Genomic DNA, 18118 nt, shown 5'->3' on the forward strand with positions numbered 1-18118 from the left:
CAGGACATATACATATAGTTCAACCTCCAGCATATATATAGAAAGACCCTGAACATGTGGGGTCAAACAATATATATATATATATATATATATATATATATATATATAAAACACATAACACATAATATATGCTGTTGCATATTCAGAACAGGATGTCCACCAGAAGACAAAGCACAGAACAATCCTCTTCTCTTCTTTCCCAATGTGCTCATCAGTGATCATCAAGTGATAAGACCTCCAAACTTTGACGCATGCTGAGACTCTAGAACATAACACTTCAATTAATTATGAAAACGAGCAGTTTATGCCATAAAATTCAAAGACTATGTTCGGCATATTGTGAGATACTTCCAACATAATATCAGGGCAGTGAGACAATGGAAGATGGACCGAAGATAGCAAAGCCATCACACTTATGTTTCATATATATATAAAAACAGAACATGTGATCATTTAAAACACCGATGATGATCTATTGCATAGAGTTAATGTAGTTCTAATGAGTTAAAGATAGACGTGGCTTGTGTATTGTCCATACACTAATAGAAAATGTGAAAACGGTGGTGCGACCTGTTAAAAACAAGTTCTCAACATCTCCACAAGAGGGCCACAGAGGACCTGCAGTCAAAGCAAAAAAATATATACATACACACACACACACACACACACACACACACACACACACACACACACATCTCTAAGATTACTCCCACACACACACACACACACACACACACACACACACACACACACACACACACACACACACACACACACACATCTCTAAGATTACTCCCACACACACACACACACACACACACACACACACACACACACACACACACACACACACATCTCTAAGATTACTCACACACACACACACACACACACACACACACACACACACACACACACACACACACACACACACACACACACACGCACACACACACTTTTTCCACTGGAATACAGATCCCTAGGTATTTAATAGTAGTCAGTTTTCTGCCTGCTTTAATTTTTTAATTGAATCAAACGGTGGAAAATACCTAAGTACAATTTTTTTGAGGTTATTGTACTTATTTCATTATCTGCAATACTTTACACTTCTACTCCACTACATCATAGGGAACTTTTGTTATTCTTTATGCCACTAAATCAATCTAACAGCTGCAGTAACTGGTTACTTTACAGATTAAGATGTTACACTATAAAAACATACGATAAAATAAGATAATCCTTAAATAGTCCCACAGCATGTTACTTAACTTAATCTACAGTATCTAGCTGCACCTCAACTATAAAAGTAAGATGCTGCATCAGTATTTACAATAATTCCATATAATAATATATCACTGACAGGTCAAGTACTTTACTTTGATACTCTGTGTACATTAAGCTGACAATATTTATGTACTTTGCTTTTTTGAATGCAGGACTTTTACTTTTAAGTATTTTTACCCTTTAATGACAAAAGCCACTGATTACAGCTTTATAGCATTTTACTACACAGGGGAATATTGAAGAAGTGGACCAGCTAGGCTACTTATCAGATGATCATAAATACATTTAAGTAAACTTGGTAATAAATCTGTCTAAAAACATGTACTTCAGAGTGTGTGAGAGGCTGTATCATGGTATTATCTGGTATCATCCTGGTTTAGATGTTAGTAGGACTCTCTCTGTAAGTGGAAACCAGCCCCATTGGCAGCATCGTCACGTGGATCTCCCATGGCAACCGGTGAGTGTCATCAGTTCCGCTCTGGGAGAAGTGCAGCTTCAGTCCCTCTCCACTGGAAATAAACTGAGACACTTTTATAACAACCCTGCAGGGTTACTTTGACTTTAAAACGGCACAGGTGTCTTCCAGAGAGTCCCACGGCCATTCTTACCTGAGGTACTGTTTGTTTGTTTTTCACAGAGAGCTCGAGCTGAAAACCATGAGTCACCTCAACCCAGGGTAGGTTCATTTTAATGTTGAATATTTATATACTCTTAAAATTTCTTTTTTTGTTTTATCTTGTCATTCTTATTTATGCAATTACTTGAAAACAGGTAAACAAACTCATTGATACAAGTACATATTTGGAGAAAAATATTGAGTAATAAAGTCACTACAGAGCCAAAATTAACTACTTTTAATTGGCTCTAAAATTATGATAATACTACTTTTAAACAACAGTGTTTCACAAAATGAGTCTAAGCAGTATGAGAGTATAATGTCTAGCTACATAGTCATTACTTCTACTTTTATGCTGGGCCATACTGTACTAATAAAGTAACTAAAAACTAACAAATGATCCAAAACGTTTTAACAGTTTTGTAAAAAAAAAAAAAAAAATAGTGCCTCAGGTGAACAAGTGACATAGAACACAACCTGAAAAGACAAGCAGTAACAGAAAATGGAGAGTGATGAAAACATTATTTTTGTCATAAAACATTTGTATTCTTTATTTACATAAAATGCAAGTTGACTCTGTTACCAGTATTGGAATGTAGATAAGTACATTTAATAATAATAATAATAATACTAATAATAATAATAATAATAATAATAATAATGATTAAGCCTTTATTAGTCCCACAATGGGGAAGTTATTTCTCTGCATTTAACCCATCCCGGAGGAGCAGTGGGCTGCAATGAAGCGCCCGGGGAGCAACTTGGGGTTAGGTGTCTTGCTCAGGGACACCTCGGCATGTTGACAGTAGAGGGGTTTGAACCAACAACCTTGTGGTTACGGGACAAGCGCTCTACCTCATGTGCCACAGCCGCCCCTAAACATTCAATTTACTCAAGTACTTAAGTAAACATTCAAACTACTTAATGTTTAGTTTTTTAATGAAGTGCTACTTCAAACTTCCACTCTACCACAATTCAGATGGAAATACTACACTTTTTACTCCAACACACATTTCTGACAGCTATAGTGGCATTACAGATTAAGATTTTACATTCAAAACAATTTATAAAATATGATTATTATGGACTAAACTTTATGAAGTTGATAAAACTGCAACATTAGAGTAATATAACACACTGATGGGGGTCATTCTCTTGCATTATTAGTACTTAAACTTCTAAGTATGTGTTATACTAATACTAAAACAGTACTTGTACTCAAGTCAATTTTTTTTTTTTTTTTTTTTTTTTGCCAGACTTTAAAGTATTTTTCAAGCGTAAAATTCGACTTTAGTCCTTGATTATTTATACACATTTTAGCATAAAGGCAATTTAGTGTTTTACGTAAAACATCAAAAGCTTTGAGATAAAAAGCAAAAGAAACCCATTAAAAAAGAACATTCAAATGCAATTAAAAACAGCCATTAAAGAGCCAAGTCAGGAAAAGGTCATTTAAATAAGCTTAAATAGAATAAGACTTATAAAATACAAGAATAAAAGTTACAATGCAGTCTAAGAAATTAAAAGTATTCAGCCTTAGTTTAGAAAAACTGGGTTGGATTGGAATTGCAGTTTTCAGGAGTTTGCTCCAGATATATGATGCATGATAATGTATTCCAGAAGTACAATATACAGCATTATGGTCACTAAAGAGGCATAATGGACCACTTGTTGTGTTTACTCAATATATGCTGATGCTACTGTTAGGCTAGTGTACAAATAGGCCAACTAAAGGATCAATGCTGTGACTTATTAGAATGATATATTGTTGTGCCACATGTCTCCTCAAAGCATCAATTGGTCAGAGAAAGTCTTGTAAAAAAAAAAAATGGCACTTGATAGTTCAACCACCATGTTGTGGTTCAAAGAGAAATCTGCAGACAAAGCTGAAATGCACCGGAGACAAACAGGCCAGGTGCACAAAGAGGAGGCAGACAGGGTTAAGTGTGCCATCCCCTCCAACTCCTGTATGTAATGAGACGCCGGTAATAGAACCTATAGTTGTAAGATCCTGTTGTCTCGTACACAAACGCTGGAGGAAATAAAATCTGTGTTGGAAAAAACACTTTCAGACGATCCGGGCTGCAGACGACCTGATGTCTCATTAATGATGACAAGAAACAACAACCCACAAACAAACACGGTGTTGTGCCCCAATAAACCATTTGATTGAGATTCTGTTTTTCTGTTAACTGTAATCTAGAACTCTCCAGTTACTCTAGAGGAGGACAGAACTTAAAGTCTGGGTGTCATTAAGTTAAGCCTTTTTTAATTACGTTTCTTTGGCTGGGATTAATTGAGTGTCTCTTTCTTATTGGTCTCATTTCTGTAGACTTATTTCTGCCTACAACAGTCTCACAGACAGACATCTGGCTGGATACTTCAGCAACACTCGGATCAGGAGACACCTGCAGAGAGCAGGACTGGTACGTTTACAGGTTGATGATATTAAGGTAGATAAAAAGTACAAAAACACAACAACAGTTAAATTGATGTCAGTATGGATGTATGACCTTATTTAGTATTCATGAAATCATGGTTCTGATGATGATGATGATGATAATTATCATAATATAGTTAAAACAGGCCACAAAAGTGGTCTAACCTACTTCTGAGACAACCAACCAATAACTGTCTTCAGTTTCTGATTCAAATGCCGCTAAATCCTGAAGTCAGACTTAGACTCGAGTCAGAAGACTTCCTTAGACTAGACTTGACAAAATCCAACACTGCATTTTAATCAACACTGATTAAAATGCATGTTTTTCATGAAATTAATTTCCTGAAAGTCGACACTCAATACCTCAGAACCACTGAGTTTGAACCAATCCGACAGCATCAAATGAAGTTGAAGCACAAAACCAAGAAGAGCTAACATTAGGTTAGTTAGCGCCAATTGAGATAAATTATCATCATTAGAGCCAAAAATGTAATTGCACAAGAAAGTGGTCAACAAAAAATGTATTCCAGTGTGCAAAACATACACGTTTAGAAACAGACATTTGTTGAACAGCACATTATGACTTTTTTAGGACTCGAAACTCAAAGTTTAAGTCTTGGGACTTTAGTTTAAAGGCTTGAGACCAGCAAAACTATGGCAAAACTTTTTCCGACCTCGGCCTGAAGTGCATGATATCATCTTTTTTATGCAAACGTCAAACCTGTGAACAGTGTACAAAGATTTTTCTGTGTGAAATTGTGTCTGTGTAGGACTTCATTACTCATAGCAAGAAGCTGATGATGAATACATTTTCAGGGCCTTTAATGATGTTGTATCCCTGAACAATCAGCTGTTGGTGACAGAAACATTGTTAACTGTCTTCAAAGACCCATATCGTAGCTTGAACTCTGCTGACACTATCGTTGTTCTCAGATCACCAGGAGTGGGCGTATCGTCCCAGACAAGGAGTACAGACACAAGCTGATCCAGAGAACCCACCAGAGACACATTCGAGAATGCCTCGCCCAGGCCATTTTCCACAAGGTGCTGGAGATGGAGGTGGGAGGAACATACTGTACCAGAGACAAAAAAGTAAAAACAATGTCAGCGAATCTGTGCTTCTCCTTGAATAATAAATTATGCAAATGTGTTCTGTGTCCCTCTCATACAGCGTGTCCATCAGATAGAGATCAAAAGGAAACTGGAGGAGTTTGCAAGGAGGGAAAGAGTGCATAAGATCAAAGTACATCATTTACATTTAAATGTGTTGCCCTATTTTGTAAACTAATGACTCTCGAATCATATGAAACAAAAAGTAACATAATTAGCATTTACCATGATTTACAGTGCCATTTTGAATAAATCATATATAAATATATAGCGACAAAAAAAATGGCAACAATATCAATGAATGGTGTTGTTTGGAAGGTGGACCGCTCTAAAAGGTACGAAGAAGAGATCATCCGCATCTTGTCTCCACGGCCGCCCTCGGGTGCCAGGTGCATCCGAAAACAACACTCTGGTCCAGAGGGAGAGCACTCTGAATCCTCAGAGTCCGTGAGTCTTGGTGCACCAGTAGATTGATCGTGTATTGCTGTAACATCACGTTTAATAATCTGACCCAAGTTCTTAATCAAGTGCCTTTGAAATCTGACCTTTAATCACAGCATGTCTGTCATGCAAAGAAGGTGTTTAAATGCCCTGACATGGTCTGTGAGATATAATGTCTGAGTTCAAAACTTCAACCTTTATTTAAAGACCTTTTATAATGCCAATCAGTTTTAGATAGATCAATCACATCTATTTTTTTCAAGATAAAAATATGAGGTTCCACTTTAATTGTAGCGTCTTCATTAGTACGATATATTTTTATTAGCTAAAAAACAAAGTTAAAAATGTCATCATCCATCCAACTTTTGATAAAACCTGACAGCTGTTAGCACAGTTAGCCTAGCGCTCACCAAAGGTAACAAAATCAGCCCTTTAGCACCTTTAAACATCATTAATTTACACGTTTCATCTTGTTGGTTTAATACTTAATAAAAACAAAGTGTAAAGACAGAACCAGACTAGCTGTTTCCTAGTTTCCATTTTTGCTAAGCTAAGCGCCAGCTGACTCCAGGTCAGAATTATCTACTATACGGACATGTATTTGTCCTCTCATCTAGGCAATGTTGAACTATTCCTTCAATTGTAGCATTTGCCCGGTCGGTGTAGTGTTAACTTTGCAATGATGCATCATCCCTTCAACCAAAAAGCTAAATTTAAGTCCAAGACATTCCTTCAGGTGAGGAATGTCTGTAATAAAAATCATTATCTGTGCATGCTGATAGTTGCATGTTTACACTGTTACTTGTGTTTGAAAAGCTGGCTCAGCTGCTGTCAGCAGTGTGTGCGGACGAGTGTGTTTTAAGTGGTGTGTTATCTTTGAAACATAAAAAGTCACAGAGAGCTAATAGAGCTGATAATCCTGCCCTTGATTTCTGTGTTTACCCTGTGAAATCCCCCGTCTTATGTCTGCAAACATCTCACACTTCAGCAGGTAGAGACTTGTTAGAAATACACCAACAATGATATGTTGGGGGAAATGTAAAGACATTATTGATTTGCATTTGCACACATCTATTGTGTCATTTATAATGAGTTGATATATAAAAGGAAGGGGACATTTATGCATAGTGTAAATAAGTATATATAAGATATAATAGAGCAGATAACATTTAATTCAAAATACCACAACATACTGTGTGTAACATTATGTTGTTGCATGTATAGTTTGTGTCAAAAACCAGCAGTTTACCACAAACACACACACTGGAAAATCCAAAAGGGTGAGCTGTATGAAGGAATCATGAAAATATACAGTGAGAAATATCAAAATGTAGGATAACAAAAGGCCTCTTCCTCCAACACGTACTGTATTTTTTACATTCTCTCTAGCAAAGATTAATTTAAATAAAGCAAATAAAACTATAATAGCACCAGGCAAATAAGCTGCATTTAACCACACACAACTTAAAATCAAAAATCAGCAACATATGATATGATAGAATGCTCCAGAACAAGTAGGCTACTAATCAGACTTTACGGTGACATTGTTTTATCAACTGCGTTTTCCAAAGTCAAGAATAAACATACAATCTAAATATATTTGAATATATTATGAAAATGTACAAATATTTTATAGAACAGCATTATTGCACCACAGATCGGACACATTTATTCCTCTCAGTAATGTCTTGAATTCACGGCCTTCCTTTCACTTCATTAACTCTAATTTTACACTGTACTCTATTGGTTTCCATAGCGATACATAAACAGAGTTTGTAATAAGCAGAATGCTGACTGTGTGTGTGTTACTGGTGCTGCAGCCGGGCTCGTCTCGACCCAACACGGCTCCAGTGAAGATGCAGAGGCCGGTGCGCCTGAAGCCGATCCACAGTAACAGCACCACGACCTCGCTCAGACGCAGCTCCCCTCACAGAGTCCTCGAGTCCTCCAATGAGAACGACCTGCCGTTCAACTCCACTGTGAGACCATGACTCATGAGATTCATTCATTCATTCACCCATTGATGTGCCTACTTGTATAGAGAGCATGTAGGACAGATTTTTCTATACGGACAAAATTATATCAATTTTTGGTTTAGATCTGGGGTGAGATCAATATTATCTTCCTTTGGTAACATTGTTTGAAAACTCTGCAGTTGTAAAGGGAGGGTAAAAATGCTAAACTGTATCATACATTATATTGAACAGATGTTCAATGTGTTCAGGTGTTAATACTAGAAAACAACATTACCCTATGTCAGTGTTTCCACATTGCTTGTGGAGAAACACTCCAATAAACTTTTGTCTGATTTTAGAAACATTTAAAATGACATTACCCTGCTGCAAAAACAGTAAAAAAAAAAAACTGAAGTCTTTCACTTTGTTAACCTCTCTCAAAGATGGAAAAGACGTCCCGGAGACGTTTGAACACGACGGAGGTCTCCCGTGGCATCTCTCCCTACTGCCTCCCAGTCATCAACAACTTTGTCACCCCGGTGCCTCCGGCCACGAAGAGGAAAGAGAGGGGGGCAAAGGTCAATCAGAGCGGCACACTCAGAGGCCGCAGACTGCGTCTTACCTCCAGCGGAGCTGACGTCAATGAGGTCTTAATCTCTCTTTATGTTTTCCCTGGCAACAAAACATTCCACAACAAGCTTACCATCTGCAGCCCTTTTGGATTGATTAAATAGATGTTTTTATTAAAAAGAAATTCTAGGAGATGCATTGATTTCTTCTTTTGATTTTAGTTAAACAAATTAACTAAAATCAAATGAAGTATCAATTTAACAACATGATGAATCTCTTCCTGACCTAAATGTATTTAACTGGTCATATTGTAATTAATCAGGAGAAAAATATCAGACGTTAGACAACCAAATAACAAAAAACATGAATTCATATATTATGCAATCATTTGCATGATATTAATTTATAGAGATTAGAGCGTAGGTTTCGTCCAGACACCGATAACACCTACCTGTATAGATCAGTCACATCAGATTTGGTATTAGGGAAATTAAAACAATTCCCTAATCTGGATTCAATTGATATCATACTGACCCCAACCTGCTGTTTTTTCCCCCCATCCAGGACCCCACCATGCTGAGGAGCTCTGTGCACCAGAGCAGAGTGTGTGTGAACATGATGTACTTTGGTAAAGCGGTGCATCTCTCCCACGACCTGACGGACATGGGGGACGAGGTCAAAGTGTTTCAGCAGCACTGTGGAGGAGAGAACCTGTGTGTTTTCAAGGGCAAGCTCCGTGAGGGAGGTCAGTGTGAGGATCTGTGATTGTGTCTCTTAGATTTCTGCCATTTTATAAATTAACTTTAAATGTAGTTCTTTTTTTTATCTTTCATAAAGTTGTGTTACAATATTTTTTAAATGAACTATTTGTAGGGATATGTATAGATGCCTCACATCATTTAAGATGGTTTAGGGTTGATCTGCGACACCAAGGTCACTGATTTGATTAATTTGAACTTTACGTCTAACTCTCGTCTACATCCTCAATCTTTCCCTCAGAGACTTTCCAGTTCATTTCAAGGCGACACCGAGGTTTCCCCTTCAGCTTGACCTTCTTCCTGAACGGGCTGCAGGTGGAGCGGCTGAGCTCCTGCTGCGAGTTCAAACACAGGAAGGGCTCCAGACTCGGTGGCAGACACGGACACTTTGGTTTCTGCAGCGTAGAGGGAGCCTCTCCCTGTTACAAGTAAGGTCTCCTGCTGTGTGTTTAAAGCAGAAATCCACTGATTTAACACATCAAAGTATGTTTATATGTATTGGGGAGTACTACTGCTAAGGTAAAGAAAGGTTGCGTAAAATCTTTTGAGGATTCAAAGGTTTGAAAATGACCTCTGAAGACTGCTGCTCATCTCTGCTTGAAGTTTGCAAGTGAACTGTCAGCAGTCAAGTTGCACTGTGGGTAGTGTAGGCACTAGGTTTTTTGTCATAGAATAAGAAATCAAAAAAAAAATTAAAAAACTATTAAAGCTCACTATTTAACATGGGGGTTATGTCCTGGTATGTGACGACACGTTACTGACCCCATCCTAGAAATTGTCCTGCATATAACCCTCCTGTAAAACCACAACTCGTTTTTACGTTTTTGTGTGGATTAAACAAACAAGTGAACAATATTTCTGCAGCACTCAAGGTTCCTTCTATAATCCTTAAATGGAAGAAGTATGGGATGACCAGAACTCTTCCTTAAAATTCCAGCCAAACTCGTGTATGTGAACCCAACTGAAATTGGCTGAGCTCCAGCTCCAGAGATGCAGTAGGGAGATGGGAGAAATAAAGTCAACTAAGCCCTCAGTCGGGGCTTTAAAGTAAAGCCTCTCCTCAGTGCAAACATATGAAAAGAGTTTGCCAAAAAACACATGGAGGACTCCCAAACTATATAAGATTCTCTGGTCTAAAGCTAATTTAAGCGGTATGTGTGAAAACCAGGCACTGCTCATACCTGCCCAATACAATCCCAACAGTGAAACATGGTGGTGGCAGCATCATGCTATGGGAGTGTTTTTCAGCTGCAGGGACAGGACGACTGGTTGCAATTGAAGGAAAGATGAATGCGGCCAAGTACAGAGATATCCTGGAAGAAAACCTCCTCCAGAGTGCTCAGGACCTCAGACTGGGCCGAAGGTTCACCTTCCAACAAGACAATGACCCGAAGCACACAGCTAAAATAAAGTGGCTTCGGAACAAGTCTGTGACCATTCTTGACTGGCCCAGCCAGAACCTAAGCATCTCTGGAGAGACCTGAAAATGGCTGTCCACCTGACCTGACAGAACTGGAGAGGATCTGCAAGGAAGAACAGAGGATCCCCAAATCCAGGTGTGAGAAACTTGTTGCATCATTCCCAAGAAGACTCATGGCTGTATTAGCTCAAAAGGGTGCTTCTACTCAAAGCAAAGGGTCTGAATACTTATGACCATGTGATATGTGATGTTTTTCTTTTTTAATAAATTTGCAAAAATTTCTACATTTCTGTTTTTTTCTGTCAAACAGTGTACTAATGCGAAAAAAAATGAACTTTTTGATTTTAGCAAATGGCTGCAATGAAACAAAGGGTGAAAAATGGGTACCCACTGTATATTAACAGCTGAGTGAAACGGAGTGACAAAAAAGCTCTACAAATAAGCTAACAGCAGATGTACTTAAGCAAGCTAGCTAGTGAATATAGTGCAGCATTTATTAGCGCACTTCAGGACTTGTTGTCTATATAATGAAAACAGAAATAACAGGAGAGTGAGTATAACAGAGTCAGGTGGCATGAAACACGACTCCAAATGAATACTATGTTGAACTATTCCTCTAAACTAAGTTCTTACAGTACATCATGCTATTTTTTCCAGGTGCATTATAGCAATGGGATTAGACAAGAAGCCCACTCCTCCACCAAAGAGGGTCAAAGAAGATGAAGGCAGAGAGGAGTCAGTCTCCAGCCATAAAGACGCTCCAGAGATGGAGACAGAGAGGACTGGAGACGACGCTGCATCCCATTCAGAGTGTGAAACCAGCCAACCCCAGGACACCGAGACCCAAATCCAAGAAGAAACAGCAGCTAAGGAGGACAAAGTCAGAGATGGTATAATGTCTGAAACACATGAGTACAAAAAAGCACCACTGCGCCAATAAGAAATAAATAATGAACTATATGCATGTCTTCCACCTCAGATTATGAGGAAGACTTTGAAGCAGACGACGAGGGCCCTCCAGAAGACGTCGATGCAAAAGAAAAGAAAACCTTGTCTCCGTCTGGTGAAAATGAAAGGCAGGTTAAAGAGAGAGACGCCTCTGAGTCTGAAGACGACGAGAAAGATGGTGGGTTGAATCTCTTGTTTGAACACATGAGTGAAATTACTGATAATGAAGTGCTATTTAATCACACTCTATTCATTCATTTTAACAACTGCTTTCAAGGCAAAACAGAATCAGAACCATCTTTTATAGGGCATTCAAACAATCATTTCTGCAGCTTAGATTTCAATGAAATGTTGAAATGTATATAGATAAATTACAGCGTCATCTGTAAAGTAGTAGACCATCTTTTTAAAGGGTTAATCATGCATGTCCCTACTTTGAGAGAAGCTCAAAGAGGATTTTTCTTTTTTTGTTCTTTCTTGCACAGAGGACATAAAGTCTCATTCAGGCTCTAGCTCCTCAGGCAGCGACCGGGAGGAGAGTGATGCTGAAGCCACCAAAGACTCCAGAGAGGAAGAGAAAGCGGAGCAACCCAAAGAGGTCGATCAGGAGGAGACTGTTGTTCCACCAGATGAGAAAGAAGACGAACCAAATCCAGAAGAAGCCGCTGCCACTGAGGCCGAGTCTGCTGTGCCTAAAGACTCAGACATACAGGACAGTGCTATGAGCAGCACAGAGATGGAGGTCTACGAAACCAGCGTCCCCTCAGGGAACGAGAATAAACAGAGTGACGACACCTCAGGAGACAAAGAGGTGGAGAAAACGGTAGATGAGAACAAACAGGAGGAGGAACAGGAGAGAGGTGAGTACAGACCAACAGGTATTACTCTGGAGCTTTCATCTGAGTGAGAAATGGATCAGTCCATCTTTTATGGAGGTTTTTCCACTATTATCACAACAAGGGCGTCCACTTAAAGTGGTGTGTAAAGGTAAATATAGAAATTCAGACCTGACAACAACTAAATAACTATCACAGTACTGTGTTGTCAGTTTGTGAGATCAAAGTAAGATTGTGACGTTGTAAAATTTGATAGTGGAAAAATTACTGTGTGTATTTCTTTGCTTGTTTTTCTTTTGATTGTGTGTGATGATTTTCTGTCTAATTCATTTTTTAATGTCAAAGTTCATTTTTATTTGCAATAACTTTCCTGATGTTTGGATCTCAATAAGAAATTCTCACCTGTTACTATATTTGAATTGTATTTTTATCACTTTAAGAAAGCCTGTTCTAACTTATGCTTGCTTTTTATTTGTCTTAAAGTTGCACTTTGTAGTTCTGGTTAAAGGAATAATTATGTCAAATGAATACAAATTTCAAGATACAGCTCGGAAAACAAAGGGAAAAGCCTGTGGGAGGTGAAAATGCAATCAGAAAAGGAGGATAAAGCTGCCACAGATGTAAAAATACAAATTATTTTATACTGTACACACTTTAAGTTCAATTGGTTTAAGTCCCACTTAAAGTCGTGAGTGTAACCAAACAAATTCTTTCTAGCAGAGTTCTTCTTTTTCTTAATATCTGTACTGTAGATTTCGGTAGATTTCCTCAACCGAACTGTGCTCCAAGAATCGGTTTGCAAAACACATTTTAGTGCCAAAGTTTCTTTCGTTGTTTTAATCTTTTATCATCAAGAGTTCCCATCGTAAAATTACATAAAATAGGTATTTTAAGAGCATTGTGTTTCCATTTTGGTTGTGTACTGAATCATGCTTGTTTATGTGTTGTTGTTTTTTCTTTCTGTCAATTTCATGTCTATCTATCTATCATTTTGCATGTTCTGTTTGCACCTGGAAAGATTAAAGACATTTTTTTCATTTATGGCTTTATGTTTCTTCATTGGCTCAGTTCTCCCATTTAATTTACTTTGTTCAAATATTTCCTTATTCATTGCCTTATAACAATCGAACATTGTTTGTCACCATGAGTGATTCGCAAAAGTCCATATGGAGCTTGCTTTAAAATGAACTTATATTAATGTCTCTTTTTCTCTCTCAAGCCAAATCTGTGCAGGAGAAGCTGGCAGAAGCCATACTGAAGGAGTCCCACTGCAGTTCGGAGCCCGAACTGAGCGACACCAGCACTGAGGAGGATGAGGAGTCCACAGATAAAGGCCCTGAACAGGATAGCCAGGGTACTAGACTTTTATCAGCATTCAAATGAATGAAGACAACTCCTGCAGTAAAAAAACTGACTTTCCTAAACATTCTCTCCATTGTATTTGCAGATGCAGTTGCAGTGGAATCTGTGACAGTTACAGAAGAGCAACAGACCCTTGAAGAGGTGACAAAGTGTGAGGAAGGTGTTGTTGGTGAAGCTGAAGTGGAAAAGGATCACGACGAGACGTCTGAACCAAAAGATCGGGAGAACGAAACTGAACAAGAGCCCTTGGAGAGCAGTGAGAGCACTAAAGAAGAGAAGGTCAAAATAGAGGAAGATGAAAAGGCTTCATCAGACGAAGACAAAAACACAGCAGAGAATGATAAACCAGAGGACACAGAAGATACATCCCTGCATCCTGTATCTGAAGAGGAAATGACTGAAGACAAGACTTCAGAAGATATTCTTCAAGAAGATGCTGCAGGTAAATCCACTGATGGTGAGGCTGCAGAGAAAGACGAAGAAAATGAGGAGAAAACTGCAGGGGAGGCTGACGTGACGGGGCAAGGAACAAAAAGCGTCGAGGAGGATGAGTCATCGGTATCAGAGCTGATTAAAAAGACTGATGAGACAGCAGCTCCTGATAAGGCGGAGGAGGAGGCGATGACAGCGAGCGAGACAATGGAGATGAAAGCAGAGCCCTCAAAGGAGCGAGAGGCCCTCAACTATGAAGAGGCACCTATAACAGAGGCAGAGAAGAGGCAGCAGGGAGACTGCAAGGACAGAGACGCAGCATCAGAGACAGAAGTCACAGCAGAGAATTCAAGCAGCTCGTTGGAGGGGAGCGCAGACACCACAGTTGAAAAAACAGCAGATACAAGTGAGGGCAATGCAAAGGATGAGAGCGGCAAAGATGATATTAAAGAGGAGGAAGTGTCAGAAGTAGAGGATAGTAAAGATGATAATCAACACCACGGGAGTGAGCTGGGAGAAGAGCAGATAGAAAAATCATCTGTGGAAATAGATGATGAAATAGAGGAGAAATGTGAAGAGGAAGGTAATGAGGAAACAAATCCAGATGAGAAAGCAGAGGGTGAAAATAGAGAGGAAAGCGAAAAGCATGATGAAGAAAAGACAGAAGAAGAAAAGAATAATGAGAGTAAGACAGAAGAAAGAATAGAAAACAATGAAAGCATTTCCGAGTTGACTAAAAGTGACTCAAACACTGAAGGAAATGCTGACGGAGAACAAGCAGAGGAACCCCACAGTGAAGAAGAAGTGAAGGTTGCAAATGAAGAGAAGGAAGACAAATCAGAAAAGACAGAGATGGACGAGGATGCTGAATGTGCCAAGAATAAAAATGACGAGGAGGACTCTGAAGAAACGGGAGCAGCAACTGATAAAACTAACGAGTGTGAAATGGTGAACATGGCTGCTGATGCAGAAAAGGATGATGAAGCAGAAAAGGAAGAGAAAGATCAGAATGAGGACAAAGATGAGAACGTTGGGGAGAATGGAGATGGTGAAGAATCTGAAGAGAAGAAAGTTGTAACTGATAAAACTGTAGAAGGAGAAGAAATGTCAGAGATTCCAGAGGAATCCGAGAAAAGTGAAGAAGCAGACTTGGATAAGGATAATGTGAAAATATCTGAGGAAAATATTGCTGAGTCAGAGGATTTTACTGTCAGTGAAGCAGCAAATGTGGCACAGGGGACTAAAACGGCTGAAGAGAAGCCAAACAATGCAGTGGAGGCTGAAGATGTTATGAAAGAAACTGAAGGAGGAAGTGACAAGAGTGACAAGGGAGAACTTGATGTTGAAAATGGAGAAATTTCTACCAGAGCAGAGAACAAAGCTGATGAAGATGAGGGAGAGGCTCAAACTGAGGGCAAGGACGACGTGAAAACAGAGGTGAATACCGAAGAAGGGAGAAAAACAGAGGAACCCACAGAAGGTGAGAGCTCCGAGGTTAAAGAAGTAACTGTGGAGTCTGGAGATATTGCTGAAAAACATGAAGATGGCAAAGCTGATGAGGCTCCTGAAGCTGATGTCGTTGAGGTAGAGGATGGGAACGATGGTGCGGAAAAGCAAGATGGATCCACTAAAAATGACTCAGAGCCGGAGACATCTGGCACGAAAGTAAAAGAGGAATCTAAATCAGATGACAGCAAGGACGGTGAAACAAAACAAGATGGAAATGGCAACAATTCTGACCCTGAAAATGATAACAGAGGTTCAGATTTGATGACACAGAGCGATAACGTCCAGAGTAACGTCAGTGAGGTCATAGCTGCTTCTGCAGTCGATCAGGCACCATCTTCATCCCCCAACGCGGTGGATTCAGACGATACACCTCGCAAGTTAGACGAGTCCACGGCGCCGTCTGACTCTGTGACCGACAAACAACCCCACGCTGATGAAAACGCTGCTGCAGCTGACCTCTGTGCCGCCGATGGAGAAAACGGAGCGGACACGGAGGAGGCGAGCAAGGCCTCGGAGGAAGGAGCGAGCGTGCTGCTCAAACCTCAAGCGCCGTCGTCACAGCTCCCACAAAACAACGAGGACACCGAAGAGAGCGTCGCAGTAGGTAACGACACTCCAGAGGCCTTGGCGAGAGAAGACAACACAGATCTGGTCACAAACTGGGTGACCATGCATCAAACGTCAAAGTACTTTGAGACGTTCGTTGAGCCTTTAGAAGACTTGAAGGACTCGACTTCAGACACTGTGTCCAACTCTAACGAAGAAGCGACGCAATCTACAGAGCTGACGAGATCAGCGAGTCCACTTAAGATGGCGAAGGTGTCTGAGAACTTAGAACAAGAGGACACACTTGTGGAAACTGTGGTGTCAAAACTCGAGAGCAATCACTCCGAAGACAGCGAACAGCGCGAGAAAGACAAACTGCAAGTGGAGGAGGAGCCTGAGGTGAAAGACGTGATCCCAGAAACAGAGAGTGAACAAAATGATAAGGAGTCTGTGAGCAGGCAAGACGTGAGGTCAGAGCACAAAGGAAGCAGGGGATCTCTGGAAGAAGACAAGGTGCAAGAGGGTTTAATGCAGGACAACTCTGAGAGAACTGACATTTCTAAAACTGAAGTGGAAAGCATTGCAGGTACTCATCATTCAGTAACCAGCGGAAGACCTGAGAGTGTCTCTGAGAACCAAACTGAGGAGATAACAACTGATAATGGTGCAGAAAAACCAACAACGATTGAAGAGGTGAAAGATCTTCTACCGTCGTCCAAAACAGACGAGCATCACAAACATTCGACGGGTCCAGAAGGGCTCTCAAGATTGAAAGCGGATGAACCGAACGACAGTGAAGAAACGCAGGAAAAAGTGACGACCAGAGTCGAGAAGTTACGGAAATAACAGATTTCACGACGTCCAAGTCCGACGATGGAAGCCAGGAGGAGTCCCAGCATAAAGACATGCAACCGAAAACGTCAGACGCCAGCATCAACGGAGACAAAAGAGACGGGCAGCTGATCAAAGACATCAAACACACGCTCAGTAAAGACCGACTCAGCACTTTCTCAGTGGATGAAACAATGTTCGGTCGAAGTTCATATCCTCTGCTGACCGCTGCGAGGACAGAGAGTGGACATTAGAGCTGCAAACAGTTCAGAGTGGCACTAAGGTACAGTGATGCTTTACTTTACTTCATTTAGTTTACAAGGAAAAATATACGAAAGAAGTTTGATTATAAAATCAGATAATTAAAAAAGAAAAAAATAGAATTTGGTTTATTAGTCAGTTTTCCAAAAGTGAACACAAGATGATTTTAGTTTAGACAGAAGCTCTCAAGTGTCTTGTGGTTTCTGTGTTTGCATCACAAAGGCTTCTTAAACAGTCTTCATCCTTCAATCACCAAAAAGAAGAAGCAGCATGATGAGTTTTGATCGCGGTATAGAAATGTTTACAATGGACCTTCTCTTCCTATTGTTGGTAACAAAGAGTTAGGAGTTTGTGTGAGGTATCGAGTGCAGCTGCTATCACCTATTACTCGTAAACAGATACTCATCCACTCACGCTGACAAACTAGTGAATAATTCATAGTTGTTGGACTCCCACAGCTTAGTTTGTCCCAAGTACACTTTACATTTCCACTGATGTTACGGTTCTTCGGCTTTGATCAGAGATCTGTGATTGCACTGTGTCTGTGTTAATTACAATTTTAGTGCTTTTACAAAGTTATCTGTTTAGATCTGTTCATTTAGATAAAAATGCAACCTGAATAATTCATTAATAATTGGGTTACTAATAAGTAAAATGAAACTTTATGAAATGTCAAATGTAGGCACTGAGTTGTGTCATTATTGCTGCTAACACTACCTCTTATTTAAAAAAGAAAAAAGATTCTTAATATTTATTTGTATTTACTTCATCTGATTTTAATGGCTAGTTTGGGTAGGCTTCA

The 18118-nt window shown here is 39.6% G+C and overlaps 1 protein-coding gene across 1 annotated transcript; it reads left to right on the forward strand.

Moving 5' to 3' along the window:
* The first annotated feature begins 1937 nt into the window (after positions 1-1937).
* On the forward strand, positions 1938-17309 carry erich3 (glutamate-rich 3). The gene is given in 15 exon segments (XM_054603463.1): positions 1938-1957; positions 4230-4323; positions 5271-5396; positions 5509-5580; positions 5766-5894; positions 7709-7867; positions 8287-8490; positions 8978-9158; positions 9413-9599; positions 11249-11481; positions 11571-11717; positions 12025-12399; positions 13595-13729; positions 13823-17037; positions 17040-17309. Coding segments are annotated over 15 exon segments (5547 nt in total).
* Positions 17310-18118: the final 809 nt, after the last annotated feature.

This window comes from Anoplopoma fimbria, chromosome 8 (assembly GCF_027596085.1).
Source record: "Anoplopoma fimbria isolate UVic2021 breed Golden Eagle Sablefish chromosome 8, Afim_UVic_2022, whole genome shotgun sequence".
Lineage (NCBI taxonomy): Eukaryota > Metazoa > Chordata > Actinopteri > Perciformes > Anoplopomatidae > Anoplopoma > Anoplopoma fimbria.